We start from the raw sequence: 16,734 nt of genomic DNA, 5'->3' as shown, positions 1-16,734 counted from the left end.
AAGGGCACAGTAGTTGCTGGTTTTGCTTGAAAGAAGCTGATGTGCAGTGAGCTTCTCATTCTTTGCAGATCCTCAAATCAAAAGGCTCCATCTGGAATAGTCTGTTGGTTTTATACAGAGGGAGAATAGGCCATGGAGACTGCCATACTGGGTAAGCATGTATTTGCAGCACTATATTGATCCAGGAAGCAACATCAAAGACCTTTCTAGGGAAGTGGAGTCTGAGAAGAGTTACTGCAGTGATGACTGTTTATCCTATCGGCAAAGATGACACTGGAACAAACAATACTCTCAGTGTTGAAGCCCACGGCTCAGATTTCAAAAACAAAGTACAAGCAATGACGGTCAGATGAATAAGAGCTTAAAGTCCTCATACTGAAGGAAATTTAGGGAGGTATAGAGGACCTGTCTCTTCAAACCCATGTGATGTCAAAAACTGGTGGAACAAAGTGGAATCCCTCATAGCAAATTCTGCCACGTTGTTACCTGGACTTTCTGACATTGACTCTAACACTTAGGTACAAACATACATACCCAGCACAAAACCCAGTATTAATAGCACTCGTAACTGAATCTCTTTTTCACCCTTTTCATTATATTCTTTTTTCCCCTCCTTATATCCAGCAAACATCAACTTATAAAAATCTATATATGACATTGTAAAGAAACTGGAGTCTGAATATAGCTTGTTAAACTTCTTTACTGTTAGGTCACAACTCTCCAGCCCAATCAATCTTTTTTTTCACTTGATACAGCTTTCTGCATAGAAGGCAGAGATGCCATTCCCTAACTTTGAAGAATAGTAGCTGCTGTATTGGTATCTTGGAACATAGGAAGGACAGTGGAAGTGGGATGTATAGTTTCCACTATCAGTAACATTCTAAAGAGAGAGATCTGATAGGTATTCTACGTGAACCTATAATGGCCTCAGCTTTCTACAAAAAATGCAATTTAACCAAGATGGCACCAAAAGATAAGGATCCCAGATGCTTAGTCATACTGTGGAAAAAGTGATGGTTATCAGCATCACTTCAACTCCAACTCTAAATAATAAGTAATATGCATTGGTTTAGAAGTTTTTCTCAGAGCTTATGGTAGAATCCTTTCTTGGAGTGCACAAATCATGCACGGTGAACTGAAGTTGAAATATAATAAGTAGCTTTATAGTACCTCATTAAATACATAAAATAAAGCCTTTTTAACTGACTTTCTTCATATTTACTTTTTAGACTTGTATCACCAGAACAGCCTCCAAAAGCAAAGTTTCTAACCTTGGGTTCCAAGTTCCGCTACAGTGGACGTACGCAAGCACAGACACGACAGGCTAGCAACCTCATAGACAGACCAGCTCCATACTTTGAACGCACTTCAAGCAAACGCGTTTCCAGAAGCCTTGATGGAGGTACGAAATTTGACTTATTTCTTCAGTGTAATGATTACATCATGTGTTGTCACTCCGATCTGACCAACATTCAAAAATGTTGACATTGTGGATGGCCAGAATGTCAATTGACAAATTTATGGATTTCAGTTTCTGATGGGTGATGTGAGGAATAGCCACTTCGGTTACTTGTCGATTTTAGGTGACCTAAATAGTAAGTTAAGTCACTGCCTACATCGTATGGCACTGCTGTGAATATATGCTGTTGATTAGAATTGTTTGGTCAGCAGCATCTTTTGGGCTGTGGGTTGGCCTGAGTGTTTCTCCCTACACCAAAGAGAAAAGGCAGAACAAGTTGTTTCTTCTAGTTTTGTATCATTTTGTTCAGTATACTGCTATCCTATTATATTTATTAGGTACTTCTGTGTTTAGTTAACAAATTTTATGTTGAGGTTGTTTGAATAGCTAAAAATTTTTTTTGTCATTTACTGGTGTTTGATATCTGAGCAGAAATATCTTCTGGTTTCCTTTATTGAAAACAGGTATGCTTTCCAAAGGCAGGTATAGCAGCAGTATGTGTGAGAGATGCAGAAGCATATGTTTTACTCTAAATCACTTCTGAAATAATACAGAGTAGAAAAATTCTTCAGAAAAAATGACATGAAGCTTGACTTAGATTCAGGCATACACAACTTCACTGGAATAAAAATGAACTGTGACAATGATGTGAGTTTAGCTACAATTCAGCTGTTAACTTTACCTTATTTTCTCCAAAAATCTTTTACTTAGAAGACTTACTTCTGCAAATAGTCATTCTTCTATACTGGGACAAATAAGCAAACTGTGATACTTGATTGGGAAACCTTACCTTCTGAGAACCAAAGCAAAAATAAGAGGCAAAAGTGCTTTCACTGCTATGAGTCCTTGTGGCAACCAAAAGACTTATTGCCACATTAGTGTTACTGTCTGAGTCTGGTTTAGTTCCTGTACTACTTTTGGTTAGAAACAATTTGAATTCTTCCCAGCTCTCTGAGATTGTATCATCAAGCCTTTCTGGGATCCCTTGTGCATCATCTGCAGAACACAGATGTGTATGTATGTGTGTTCAGGCCCAAACTTTCAGTCTTACAGAACCATCACAGTCAAAATTTTGAGCATGATGAAACATTGCTCTTGTGTTTTCCTTTTAAAAAAAGAAAAAAAAAATCCATCCTGCTCATAAATCCTATTATGCTTAATCAAATAAGAGAAATAAACTAATTTAAGGCCTTTCAGTCTCTTGTGCTTTAACTATATTCAAGTATACATATTCAGTATTTCCCCCTTCCATTTTTTGCAAGCATAAGGGAGGAAAAGTCTTACTTTCACTGAGCTGTTGTTTCTGCAGTTTTGCTAAGGTTCCAGGATAAAAATACTGTGACAGTTATATGCATAGCTATTTCTTTATTGCATTAAAACAGTCCTCTCAAAATAGTGAATTTTCACAAGACACTCTTGCCTATTTCTCTCTTCTGTTATGGTGATTTACACAGTCACAAGAACAGTACCTTGAATTTGTCTTCCAAGACTAATCAAAAAATTGATAAATACCTACCTGATACTGTGAGTTTTTTTTACCTTGCATAGTAAGTGCACATTATGTAACAAGGGTACGTTGCTGTTCATATCAGTGCAATGAGAACCATAGACTTTTTGCAAAGCCAAGAAGCTGAAAAATATTGTATCACGCAGTAACTAGCCTGTATTGCTCATTGCTGACATCACCATAAAATCATTTTGTTAAGAAGTCTTAAAAACAAAATGTTCCAACTTACCCCACTTAATCAAAATTTTGTTCTCTAATAGCTCCCATGGGTATCTCAGACCAAGGTCTGCTAAGAGACTTCCCTGCTACTGGAGGGCAGGCTGCTGGAGATAAAATCATTGACATTGAAGCTGCTGGTCAGGCCAAGTTGAAAGAAGGTGGCAGAGAAGAAGATGGAAGCCCAGTCAAAACTCCACAATTAGAATTGACTCAGGATGGAAAGGTATGGCTGACTTTCACACCAAAATTATTTGTTCATGTGGTATGTGTTCATGTGTGGTTATTTAGTGCCTGTCACTTCTGAGCGTCATACAGAACACCATATTAAAATACTAAAGAAAAACTGTCAAGTGCTTTCTGTAGGTTTAACTTAATGTAAACATACGTAAGCAAAAGAAAATACAAACTTCTGAATGGCATTGACCTAGGGTTTCTTTTATTGCTATAAATTTAATTTGAATTCTCAGTAAGTTTGCATGAGTTCTTGAAAAAAATGTTTCAAAGTATAAATAATGTTTTATTCATTTCCTTAGTTTCAGACTTTAAAAAAAAATTGTTAGTATATCCACAGTTCTGTACATTCTACGGAGCTGGGTGTATTATGACTGTGTTTAATTACCATAGGTAACAGTATTGTTTTAGTAGCCATTGCAGAAGTATTTCACACTTTAAAAACTTTTATGTTGACTGAGGTGTAGATTTCTGTGAAAAGTTGAGTTCTTTCATCTGTTCCTGTTGCAAACAACCATTTACTTGTCTTGTTTGTTTGAGCTACTGGGGGAATAGGTCAAAAAATTAGATTTAGATCTTGTATGATTTGATGTAAAGATTTCCTTCCAAAGTGTCAGCTAAAATCTGTTCTTCTCTCTTGAAGATCGTTTCTTTTTTGGGCAGTTCTCCAGAACTTTCTTTCATATTTAAAGAGTAATTTTGTTTTCAAACATTTTTGCAAGTTAGCTACCCATTTGATTCCTAGGGGGACTGCTGAGTTTCTCTGTGTGGTTCACATGTTCCCGCTGCATTCAAGTGTAGGAAGGGAACAAATACGGACAGTTGCATTTTTTTTCTTTGCTGGTAAGTTAAAATAATTTTGAATTAGCCTAGGAAAAAGGCACACACAGATTTTCTTTATGAGAGAAAACTGGTAAATTACTATGTTTTGACTTTGGTCTTGGTAAAATGGTGATATTCCCTTGTTTTCAAAGTGGCAGTATCTTTCACTATTTTAACCAAGAGAATAAAAAAAAAAAAAAGCAGTATTTTGGAATGTTGTTCCAGGAAGCTGTTCAGTAAGGTTTTGTTACACATGCCAATTCTGTGAACAGCTTTCTTTCCCCCCTAGCTCAGACACTTCTTTTCCTTTCTGACTCTCTTTAATTCTTAGAGGAAATCGTTACAAACCCAAGAATCAAAGTGCCAACTTGTCTTTCCTGTACTGCACTGTCCCCTGACCTTTCTGCCAAAGCTTTGAATGTCTGTCCTCTTCCATCTGTTGTAAGTGACTATTACAGTTCAAAAGTGCACAGCTTTTTACAGCCTGAGAACAAAACATTCGTAATCGGTTCCTTTCATAATCCAGAGAAGTAAACAAGTTGGCTGCTTGTAAAACACAAGGGGATTTCTATTTTTATTTGGCATTTCTATTGCGTTAGTAGAGCTATCCCTGCTTCTAAGTAAAATTTTTCACTAACTAATAATTTCTTTTTTTTTCTCTCTTCTTGTGCCTTCAAACTTGCATTTTTTTGTGCTTTCATTTTCCACTGTGCACAGAATTTTTTTCTTCGGCTCACTCACATACACCCATCATCACTACCCGTCCATTCCGTGTCATCCCATCTCACAAACCTGTCGCCTGTCCCTGAGATGGACACGCTTTCAGATATTTCAGAGGAAGATCCCTTTGGAGAGCCCCTCCTTACCATCCCAGACATCTCAGAGTCCAATTCCATGAAAGAAACACCAGATCATAAAAAAAATGAAATAGCTTTACCAAATAATACCTTTGAATCTATGAGACCCCTAGCTAGTCGAGGCTCCCTTGCTGTGGAGGGAAAAATCCATACAAATGACTACAAAAGCACTGAGTTGTGTGTCTCGTTCAGCTTTATCAGATGCTTTTCTTTTAGTTTCCATTCACTGCTTGATGAGGATGGTTATATTACTTTTCCTAGCCTTCCTGATATTTGCATCTCTTTCCTCCCACCTGGCCTTCAGCACTATATTCCTATTACGTCTCCTTCCTTCATTCCCTCTTTTCTCCTTATCTTTGTGCTGCTGCTGTCTGCTTTCCAGTCTATTCCCTTTTCACTCACACTTTCCCTTCCTCTCGCTCTGTCCCTCTGCTACCTGGAGCCTAAGGTGACTTCCTTTAGTGCCTCTAATGACAATGACCTGAATGACAAAGCAGAGGAGGAGGAGGTGTGTAATCTTGTTGCTTAAATGTTGACACTTGCATATAGCTTTTATGCTTGTTCTCCCAGAGGCTTGCTCAGTTTTGCACACTTGCTGGTATAGGCATATGTCTATGTCCATGCCTGTATATGTATAAATACACACACACACGGGGGCGGGTGTGTATCTGCATCTTTCTAACTTTACTTATTTGTGAAAAATTGCCACTGTAGGATTTTTTAGTCAATAGATAGCTGTTGTTTTTTCTGCCTAAATTTCTACAGCATGCATAATTTCATTAGATTCCACAGACACTGAGCTGCAGATAGAGTTGCTTTGTAGTTCAAAATGTTTATGAGCACATAAATCTGAATACTGAAAGTGCTGTGTAATAATAAATATATTATTACTTGATACTATTTGCAAGTTGTGTTACTTGCACTATCAGTTTATGTTAAAATGCTTATCTCCTGTGTGCATTGACTGGAATGCACATCTCCAAAGTTCTGTTTAGATCTGAAAAGTGAAATTCCTAAAAGCTGAATTCAGAAAACTGTGAATGCTTTAAAATCAGCTTTTTTGTTACTCCAGATTTCAGATGTTTCTGCTCTACAGTGGTGTGTGCAAAGTTGAGTCTGTTCAAGGCCCTTTTTTTTTTTTGTAAGTCCTTTGATTAATCTTTAGCAGCAGTTATGGTGGAGACTGATTTCATTCATTAGCTGGGATTGCAGGTTGTGTCAGACTTGAATCACTGGAGTCTGAACATTCTTTGAAATACACTGTTAAAATTGCCATACAGGAGCCTCAGTCACACTAATAATGTTGCTCTGATCATCTGGAGTGGTTGACAAAATGCCTCCTTTCCTTATATCTGCTGTGTGTGTTACAGCAATATGACTAGAAAAAGGTATTTATTTTGACCTTCACAGGAAATATGAAACTAAATATTGTAGAATCAAAAAGGGGGAAGGCCTGTTCAATGTTACAGTTAAAAAAGTTTGTTAAACCAATTAAATCAATACAAGGTACATACTAAAAACATGCTAAATACAACATAATGTCATTAAAAACACTAATCTAAGTTCAAAATAATGAAAAACATGACTTTAAAGACTTTCTCAATTTTTCTGTAACCGGATTCAATCCATCATTTGTAACATAAAGTTGCAGAAAATAGAACTGCAGATAAATAAGAAATGAATAAAAATGTGGTATGTACCACATCATGTGTGCATTCACACAGAATCCAAAATGCAACACTGTACAGTAAGTAAACCCCTCTTCAAATTTATGTACTTGCACAGTGTTGACTTCTAAATGCATCTTTTCCTAAGATTAGCAGTTGATATTTGTACCTGTGGAAAGACTGGGAAGTGGTTTGCTTTGTAAAAAACACTGTTCCTTAACACATTCAGAATACTCGTAGGTGAGATAAGATTAGGTATCATTTCCAACAGAGTGCATTGCAGTTTGAAGAAGAATATATTCACCTAAAAAGGAGGGAGGTGTGCAAGTAACTCATCCCAAGACAGCAACATTCTTAAAATAACTAAGACAGTTTGTAAATACAGTATTTAGATGTTTGACTTGAATCATAGTTTGTCTTAGCAAAAGAACTCATGCATTAGATTCCATTTTCCCATCAACTTGTTGCAAAGTTTAAGGTGCTTACCATAGATATTACGCACGTCATGTTTTTTTCTTTACTCATTCTTAAATTTCCATCTGGGAAAACACTGACAAGTACAGCAAGAGAGGGACACAGTGTGAAACTTCCATTTTTCATGTCACTTATGCCAAATAACTACTTCAGCCATTCTACAACAATGTAGGTGAAGGAAGACCAAAGTCGCTTAATAATTTCAACATCTGGGGCCGAAACAGTAAAGGTCTGTAAATATAGCACGCTTTGCAGCATTTACAAAGAGATGAAGCCTCTGTGTTAGTCTATAAGCGTATGTTAACAGTTCCTTTTCTTGATAATTTGCCACGTGCTCACATAGGTGGAATCTGAAGAGGAGGAAGCACAGCAGAAGGTGCATGGTTGGTTTTTTTAACAATTAAATCTGGCTGTATCTGCCTGCCTTATTAGCACCCTAAACTTAATGTGAATTTAGTCTGAATTGTGCCTTTTCACCTTACCATTTTATTTCCTTTATTTAACTGTCTGATTCTAAGGGCCTTTTTTATTTACTTGCTGGTACATTTTATGTTTGTTTTTTTGTTGGTTTTTTTTTTTTTGTGTGTGTGTGTGTGTGGCTTAACTTCACAGAGCAATTCCTTGAGAGTAGACGGGGAAAATATTTATGTCAGACATAGCAATTTAATGTTGGAGGTTTGTATATAATATAAGAAACACTTTCCCTTCTCACGGGCTGCCAGGCTGCATGGGATGGGAGGTCACTTGCAGGCTGTTACAGACACAGTGCATGAAGTGCATGGGGTAAAAACAGCTTGGAAATGTTGCATGTTATCATTCTAGTTTCTGAGTTTAAATTTAAAAGGAAAAAAACCCAAAAACCAACAACAACAAAACCCTAACAAATCCAAACAAACAAAAAAAACCCTCAGCTTGAATGTTGAATGTACATTTTATGTATTTTTGCTAGATGTTTTCAAGGTGGCAACTGGGAATAATAGCCCTATTTAGATAAAGCAAACACATGGGTCCAATTCATAATCCTAAATGGGATTTTTATACATTGCTCCTCAATGTGTGCATCTTCTGTTGTGCATGGTTGCTAGTTTTCACCAGTTTAATCAACCTTTATCAAATACATTGTCTGAATAAATGGAGTTAGTAAGGCACAAGCAGTGGTACAAGTGTGGAAAAACTAATTCTGGTTCTGATGCTCATTGATTTGGGGAGCTTTGAGAAATGTATGTGAGGATCAGATTTTTAAAGGGCATGTTTAGATATGTTTCTGAATCTTTGCTTTATTTTTTCACTTTTCAAATGGAAGTAATTCTTGCTTCCTAAAGGTTGGTTTTCATTGAAGATGAGCAACAGCAAAGAGCTTTGAACAGTATGTTAATGTGTAGTGTTTTGTCACCAAAGCAGAGATTTTTATCATAAGAATTTCCATATAGTCTGTTAATCTGGATTATTTTATCAAAGACTATCTGTAGTTATAATCAGTATTCTTTAACTTGTGGTTAATAACATAAGCTAGTAACTGAAGAAATTTTAGAAAATCCTACTGCTGTCTTTAATTTTTTTCCTTATTATTCATCCAGATGGGGCTATAAATAATTCCCTTTGTCACAAAAACTGTCTTTTAAAAAATCATTGGTTTTGTTCAGTAATAAGGAGATATATGAATCGCAGTAACCCAACTAATATGTTTTTTGGCTTTTTGCAGCTTTTGCTCACTATTGAAACTTTGCTTGTGTATAACTTACTAAAGCACTGGAAGTGCCTTGCATAATTGTGCTTTGATCAAGTCCAAGAAACGTGCCTTGTGTCAAGCCAAGACAGGTTTTTAAATGATGACATGATTGTTATGACCTTATTTGTGTCATAGAATGCCTTTGACATAAGGTTTTACTTCAGTCAGAAAATACATACTTTAGGGGGACATATTTAATGTCTTGTTTGTTACTCCTAGATTAAAGGTGAAGCATTGGTCCTGTGACAATATGAACCTACTGAGTTGCCAGAAGGGGAGAGGTCTTAGTGTTCAAAGCGCATGTGTGAATATTTGCAGAATTAGGAAATAGAAGTGCAGCACTGAACTGTTACCGGGTCTGAACATGCAAGTGAAAAGGAATTAGAAACTAATGAGTTTGTACTGGATTTGGATTTTTCATGACTTAAGAAAAAGCATCTTTGCAGTGTGAGCACTGACTATAAAAACCCTAACCAAAACGTTAAGTAAAATTTCAGAATGTTCTGTTACAAGGTATATAAAATCTCTTTACAAAAACCCAGATGCTTTGCCTAAATTATTGTATCTGATTACATTCTTTTGATAAAACTTCATTAATAATTATGTCTACATTGATATTATTCCATTTTAATCTTCAGTCTTTTAATTCTGTACTAAAAATGGATCTGAGGCTTAAACTTGAATTTCACCACAGAATACTGAAAAAATATTCTTGTGTTAGAGTGTACATAACCAACATAGGCTTTTCTCAAAACCTGGCATGTTGGAAGGAGGACAAATTATGACAGCAGAGAGAAACCTGCTCTTCCCACCAAAGCCAATCATTGTATTTAAAGGATAATGTATTTCCAAGGTAGCTAAGTAGATAGATTTTTGCCTACTTAACCACAACAGTTATGTTTCTGCATAGCTCCTGATCCTTATGTCTGCTACTGTATCTGGTATAAAGTGAAAGACTATCTTGTAGTTATTTCATCCAAGGTGCTGCAGCTTAGCCTTAATGGGTCATCACAAAATCTAACTCAATATTCACATTGTGGTGTCCCCTTTGGCACTTGCCTATGTAGGTGCAATTTAGGGAGAACATCTCTTTGGTACTGATGTGCACAAAAACTATCCCTACTGGAGTGCTGTGTCTGCTGTCAGGTTCTTAATTGTGGAATTGGCAGATAGCAGGCTTTAAATCTGATTCTTCCAGTAAGTTTAAGCCTACATGACGGGCACAATGAGTATTGCTTGCATATTTGGCCCTGTAGTATTGTCTTCACAGAAGTATTTTTCATGGAGCTTTTATATCAAGAAAGATGCATTTTTATAATGCCTCTTGGGTTAGACTATTCTTTCTTACAGCTACCTTCAGTAACGTTAGTTGTGCAATAAATAGCCCAAAACGTTTGCTTCTGTGCTTACAAATTTTAGATGAAAGCAAGCAACTCATCATGTTTTTGATGAAAATAGCCCTCTGTTAAATAACCATGCACAGCATTATTTTTCCTTTGCCTGAAAATACGGAAGAAACAGTGTATGAGTGGCCCTTTGTTACAAAAACAGAACCAAAAACTCTTGGTTCCCTTTAGCCTTGAACTTTTTTATTTTAAGGTGCTCCAAAGAAGAATAGCTCTTCAGACACAAGGCACTTTCCTTGGTTTGGTTTCTTTTTTTTTCTTTTCTTTTTTTTTTTTTTTTCCAGTTAAGTTTGCTTTTGTTGTCGTGTTTTGTCCTACTTTGTTTTACATTGCGGGTTGCTAGGACCTGGATAAGACCCAGGACGACTTACTGAAACACCAGGCTAGCATTAGTGAGCTCAAGCGCAATTTCATGGAATCCACACCTGAACCACGCCCAAATGAGTGGGAAAAGCGGCGTATCACAACTCTGTCCCTACAGACACAAGGGGTATGTCACTGCAGACACTCGTCCATATGCGTTTCGATACAACCCTGTATGTAATACAGTAAATGCAGTTTGTCCTTTAGAGTAACACTTTCTTTGGCTAATGTAATATTTGTTTATACTAAGTGTACATTAACTTTTTACCACTTACCATTGGACCTGACTTTAAATAATGTGTAGAATTTTATTCTTTTACAAGAACAACTGAATTAGAATCACTAGAAAAAAATGGAAGTGATGGCAGTATTTTCCTGTGTGTTAAGGACAGCTTAAATTTCATTCTGATTTACACAGATTGATGGAGATAACTTTTCAGTGACAATAGAACTTTTCCCTCCTTTTCCCTCTATAACTCTTCATAGACAGCTTGTGCATAAACACACACACAGCCTGTGTGTTGTTGCAGAAGGACCTTACATGATCAGTTAATTTACAGTGTTGACTTCTTCGGGACGTATTTAATGTAGTTATTAAAATTTACTCACCTTAATCTCCAAAAGTCTGTATAATGAATTTATCTACTTTTTCTCTATACCTCCTTCCTGACTGAACCTTAAAACAGCAGTTTAGAAAACGATTCTCTACCAACATCATCCTGAAAGCTTGTGGCAAGAAAACTACCCAGATAAATATATCTTGCTGTTGTGAAACTTTTAGTTTTATGGGGTGTTATTTGCTGCTGCTTTTATAGAGTAGAAGAGCAAATCAGTCTTTGAAAGCAATCAGTTTATCTTCTGTTGTTATCCTTTTCTTTCACCATTGTTCCTACTCTTCCCTCCTAAGTATACTGTTGTCCTATCGCATTCAATTCTTAAGTATTCATTCCCCAGAGAGGTGAACTTTAAATTAAGCTTGCTCAATGCTACCAAATGATTTTTGTTAATAAGACATTATTTCAATAAGATACTTAAGAAATCTGAACTGTGAGTGTGTGCATACAGATAATACAGTCACTGACTGTATGGATCACTTCTTTAATGACTGTTTTGTTAATTTATGGTTACTGCCAAGAAATGATTCCCCAAGTTTCTGAGTAGTACCTGAATATTTCTACACCTAGTGGTATATGCATAGGTACAAATGCTGGTCAAATTTTCAAATGTCCATGACACATTGGTTCATTTAATAGCTCTAAATATCTTTTTAGTTAAAATAGACATTTATATAAAAGTGTAACTTAATTTTTGTTATGTGGTTGTGTGTATTTTCTGTGTTGACTTCTTTGTATTGAAGTTGAGGCCCTGCCAAGTTCTTTTATCTCTGTATTTTTTTTCCTCATCTAGTATGTTCTGTCACTTTAAGATGGTTTGGTTTTATGTTTATGTATAGTGTGTGTCTGTCTTATTGCTTGTTGATTTAAACTGGTTTTATAAAATGAAAACCAAATAGAAGAAAGGAGACCACATTTTCCAAGTGAAAACACTGCCTGGGAAGGAGAAGCAATGGACTGCAATGCCATGGATTGCTGGAGCAAAACCAGAGGAGACCAATAAGGTGGCTGCCCTGAAACCTACTGCCTTTTTGCTGTATCTGCTGTGGGCTAGCTTGGGCACTTCTTTCTTTTCTTCCCCCCCCCCCGATGGAGATAACTTTTTTAAGCCAGTACTGAAAGGAGAAGGTTGAGTTGTAAACCAGGATCCGTGTGTGTGTGTGTGTATATGTATATATATTTTTATATATATATATACACACATGAATGCCAGCAACATTCTGCTTAGAGCACCGAACTAGCTGTGAAGTTCTGAATGGCTGCTGTTTGAAAAGAAAACCAATTTTTCACCAGAAAATTACCGTATTTTATGTGACTAGGATGACAGCAAAACATGTATTTCCATTCTATATGGAAATAATTGTCTGCAGTTATTTGACACTTCACACAAGAACTTTTGCTTTACGTGTTCACTATGTAATCATTATTCAAATCAATAACGCTGTAGAAGCAGCTTCATTTCAAAGGCAACCTGGTTCTGAGTACCTCCACACTTCCATACCTCTCCTTTCACCCAGAGAAAGAGGGAAGTTTTCTCCCCTATAAGCTGATTTAACATCTATGCAGTGAAAAATGCTATATAACCAGTGGGACTACTAGCAGTGTGATAGTGATGATGGGTAGCAATTATGATGTTGCTTTTTTACATCACTTTTGGACTATTTTCCACCACCTAGGAATTGGGACAGAGGTAGGTTAATGTAAAGCTGTCAGTCCTAGTTCAGTAACATATATAAATATGAATATTGGGAAACAGTATATTTCCATCCTAAATTATTTGTTGATGGATAGTAGTTTGTGTTCAAGTGTTTTGCTACCCCCAATTTATAAACTTGCTGGTATTAGTAGACTAATACATTGCTCAGTCCTATTCCTGGACTGTATGTTTCCTTGCCTATCTTTTAAGATAGTTGGACAACAGACGAGAATAAAGCAGGGATACCACTGCTAATAGTCTTTCTTTTCTTCTTTCTTTTGCTCCAGTGACAATACTTGCAAATTGGTCATTTTCTGTGTATGAGAAATGTTATTTTGGGTACATCTCGTCTGTGCCACTATACTTCTGTATGACTGTACTCCCACAAATGCACAGCATCTGTGACTTAATTATAACAGAAATTGTGACACTTTGATATGTATGTCACAAATATGTGAAATGTTGTTATGTTATGGATACCCACAATATTTTTTTTTTTTTTAATCCATCCCTCCCACTTGTAATCAGTATTTCATGTTAGTGTATATGACTATGTACCAGAAGGAATTTGCCAGGAATTTAAACATCTGCACAGGCTGATACATTATTGTAACTACAGTACTTTGATGAAAAGTGCCAATTCTATGCATTTAATCATTTTTACTAAATGCCTCCTGAGGGAACAGGGGTTACGTTATCAAACAAATTGTGTAATTAGAGTTTTCCTTCTAAAAGATTAGAAGACCTAAAAATTTGAAGGTGGTAAAACGCAAAAAGATGGGTTGTATGTGCCTGTCTTTAATTACATACATATGTGGGAAGAGAGGGAGAGAGATAGACACAGTCTGATCACATGCCACATAAAGATGCCCCCCTCCCCCCCTTTTTTTTTTTTTACTGCTTTGAGTGATTAGAAAACATGTGGTACCAGAGTACAGTAGGAGTATCATGAACATTTTTGCCTTTTGATGTAATCTATTAATAGATAAACATTTATTGGGCATGGTAAACTACGGAAAGAAAGTAGGAGTGAGGAACACTTTGCCCGGATGGATATTGGATGTTGCATGAGAGCAGATTTAATAACTTGCATTCACATTAACTTTTCTTAACCACCTTTGAAATCTACTTAAAAATTCATTGTAGGGAAAAAATATAGGTGTTCTTTTTCTTTTCCTTCTCTGTTCTTCTGCATGCTATATGTGTTGTAGTATATGCACAGTAGCATGGTGTAGCTTACATCAGTTCAGATTCTACACTGCTACTCACAGAGTCCACACGGACTGCGGTTGTCTGCATGGCACCTTGGCTTTCCTCTGGCTTGTGCTTCTGCTGCAATTCTCTGTAGTGCCGTTCTCTAAGACAGAAGTGTATCTTACTGAATGTTGTCAAAATGTGTGTTATGTCCATGTTAGGTATTTGTTAGATTATTGGCTTTTTATTTTAACTGGTTTTACTTCTACCTTAGTACAAGAGCTCATGGAAGGAAAACTGGAATAAAGACTTTTTAGCCTTTTCAGAGGCTTGTACCCACATGAATTTTAAGTTTGCTTTACCATACAGATTTATTGTACTACAGAAAATAAGCCAGACTATGAACGTAATTTATGCTTTAAAGCAACATACCCTTTTACGTATGTTTGAATAAAACAAGTTTTCCCGGTAGGATGGGAGAGGCTTTTTGAAAACAGATTCTTTAACAGAAACCATTTGCTTAGTTTACTTAAGCATTTGCAAAACAGATATGTAACATATAAAGAAAACCTCGTTTCAGCGTTGTGGGTGTGTATTGTTCAGAGCAAACGTATCTGACTGCCCTGAAGCTCTGAGCCAATTAGGCATTAGAAGGTGTTAAAAATGGATTTTTAAAAGGGAAAGATCCCGGGAATAAATACAGAATTACTGCCTAAGCAAAGTGTTCTCTTTGGAAAATCCACGGCAGTGTTAATGTTTTTAACTTTTATAGCATGATGTGCGTGGTGGAGAGATGCAGTATTGGAGCACGAGCGCGTGGTGTGGGGACAGCGGCGTTCTGTCCCGTCTGTTGGCATGTCACCTTTCGGGGAGTCCGTGCGTCCCCCGTCCGCGCTCCTACAGCGTCCTCCCAGCCGAGTCCTGTTCCTCGTCGCGTTTCTCTCTTGCCAGACCTTTCCTTTGTAGGTGGCTGCCGCTCCTCCGTCACTGTTTAATTCTGTCCTTTCCCTTTTCTAACTCGTCTAGAGCCTAGAAGAGGAGATAACGTCCATTTTGTTTAGTAAGGAGGGCTTCCGCGCTGGCACCGGAGGGCCCTTCGCCGCCGCCAGCGTGGGGCCAGCAGAGGGCGCTGCGGGGGAAGAGACCGCCGCCTCGGCCGCGCCGCCGCCCCAGGTGCTCCCCCCCGCCCCGCCGCCGCGCTCCTCCCGCCTGCGCCGCCGCCGCCGGCTTCGGAACGGTGGGGGCCGGGCGGGTGACCTGCCCGCGGGGTCGGGCTCCGGCCCCTCTGCGGGGGACCGGCCGACCCCCAAGCCTTAGAGAGGCCGGAGCGGCGGCCTGCAGCCTGCTTCTCGCGTGTCGGAGCCGGTAAGCTGGTCGCTTCTTTGAAGAGGGGAGAGCGAGCCGGCTAGCGAGCTCGGTTCTAAGGACGAGCTGGTGCCTGGCTAAGCTTCACCGGGAAGGCTGGCTCACGCCGGGTAGCTGCTGTCCTTGGTCAACAGCAGTAAAAGCTAGGATTAAGTCACAGATGATGTGTCAGCTTTTGCGTTCTTACTGTTCGAGCTCAAATTTTGCTGCAGACTGGTCACTAAAAATACGTCAGATCGAAAAACCTACCTAACACGTAATTTACGGGGGGCTGTCTGGGATAGCCATCACAGATCATTTTGTTACGGAACGAGTACTAATAAAACTGCTTTAATCTCATCAGTTGGCCTCCAAACTGCATCCTCATGGGATCATCTTGGTAATCACGTGTTGCCGTTCTGACGACACACCACCCTAAACAGTCTCCCGCTTGTTACCTATTAAGTTTCATAAAGTAACAGACCGAAGATGAACAACTAATAAAAATCTTACAATAAAGTCTCTTTTTATTCTGTGTGATGATAAACTGATAGCAGAGTACTAAACAGGTTTGTTTCGGTTTTGGTTTTTTTACTGCCCCTTAATATTATTTATTCTTAATTCCTGATTTAACTGAGAGAAATAACTGCCTCAGTAGCATCATTGCCCAGTGCATTCATGCTTTTATTTTCAGTCTTTCATAATTATCCCAATTAATAATGTCCATAATTCTTACCTACTTTTGAATGGAATATTTCAATGAAGTGGAAGGAAATTAGCATAGTCCTATGTGAATCTTGCAGTGAATGCACAGTGTCTGTCTAGTATCACGGATATACATTCTTAAAAGCTTGCTTGGAGGGTGTTGCGCTGTTGAAAAGGGTTATGCATTGATTTTTGTCCTCTGATTGCTTTTTGTTTCACAGAGACATGCTACCAGAGCAGAAGGGCCTTGTACTGGAGTCAGCGATGCTGATAAGGTTCTACTGATTTTTTCCATAGTTAAATTTGGCTCTAACTCTTCCAATCCATCTTCATTCTTTCTTTCCTTCCCTTTTCAGTTAACCATCACAACCATCTTTTGTCTCCTACATGACATGAACCAGCCATCAGCTAATTTTGTTTCCATCATTTTAATTTATTCATATACTC

General features: G+C 37.8%; 2 protein-coding genes across 16 annotated transcripts in view; both read left to right on the top strand.

The window, feature by feature from the left end:
* EPB41L2 (erythrocyte membrane protein band 4.1 like 2) overlaps positions 1-16,734 on the top strand; it is a 120,332-nt gene that overhangs the window by 89,526 nt on the left and 14,072 nt on the right. For 5 of the 15 annotated variants that reach the window (XM_075035700.1, XM_075035710.1, XM_075035697.1 and 2 more), the window contains 7 exons: positions 1,230-1,402; positions 3,227-3,408; positions 7,849-7,911; positions 10,715-10,861; positions 12,248-12,352; positions 15,265-15,411; positions 16,509-16,562. In XM_075035700.1, the coding sequence (XP_074891801.1) occupies positions 1,230-1,402; positions 3,227-3,408; positions 7,849-7,911; positions 10,715-10,861; positions 12,248-12,352; positions 15,265-15,411; positions 16,509-16,562 (871 nt within the window). The remainder of the gene's footprint in view (positions 1-1,229; positions 1,403-3,226; positions 3,409-7,848; positions 7,912-10,714; positions 10,862-12,247; positions 12,353-15,264; positions 15,412-16,508; positions 16,563-16,734) is intronic. The other 10 variants (XM_075035711.1, XM_075035702.1, XM_075035712.1 and 7 more) reach the window with 7 other exon arrangements.
* LOC142034847 (uncharacterized) lies at positions 4,926-5,949 on the top strand (the record flags this gene model as incomplete). The annotated part of the gene is made up of 1 exon (XM_075036671.1): positions 4,926-5,949. A coding segment is annotated over one exon (699 nt), but the record flags the coding sequence as incomplete, so codon positions are not given.

The sequence above is a fragment of the Buteo buteo genome, chromosome 9 (genome assembly GCF_964188355.1).
Source record: "Buteo buteo chromosome 9, bButBut1.hap1.1, whole genome shotgun sequence".
Lineage (NCBI taxonomy): Eukaryota > Metazoa > Chordata > Aves > Accipitriformes > Accipitridae > Buteo > Buteo buteo.
Note: the sequence above shows the minus strand (reverse complement) of the source record. Positions and strands in the feature narration are given on the sequence as shown.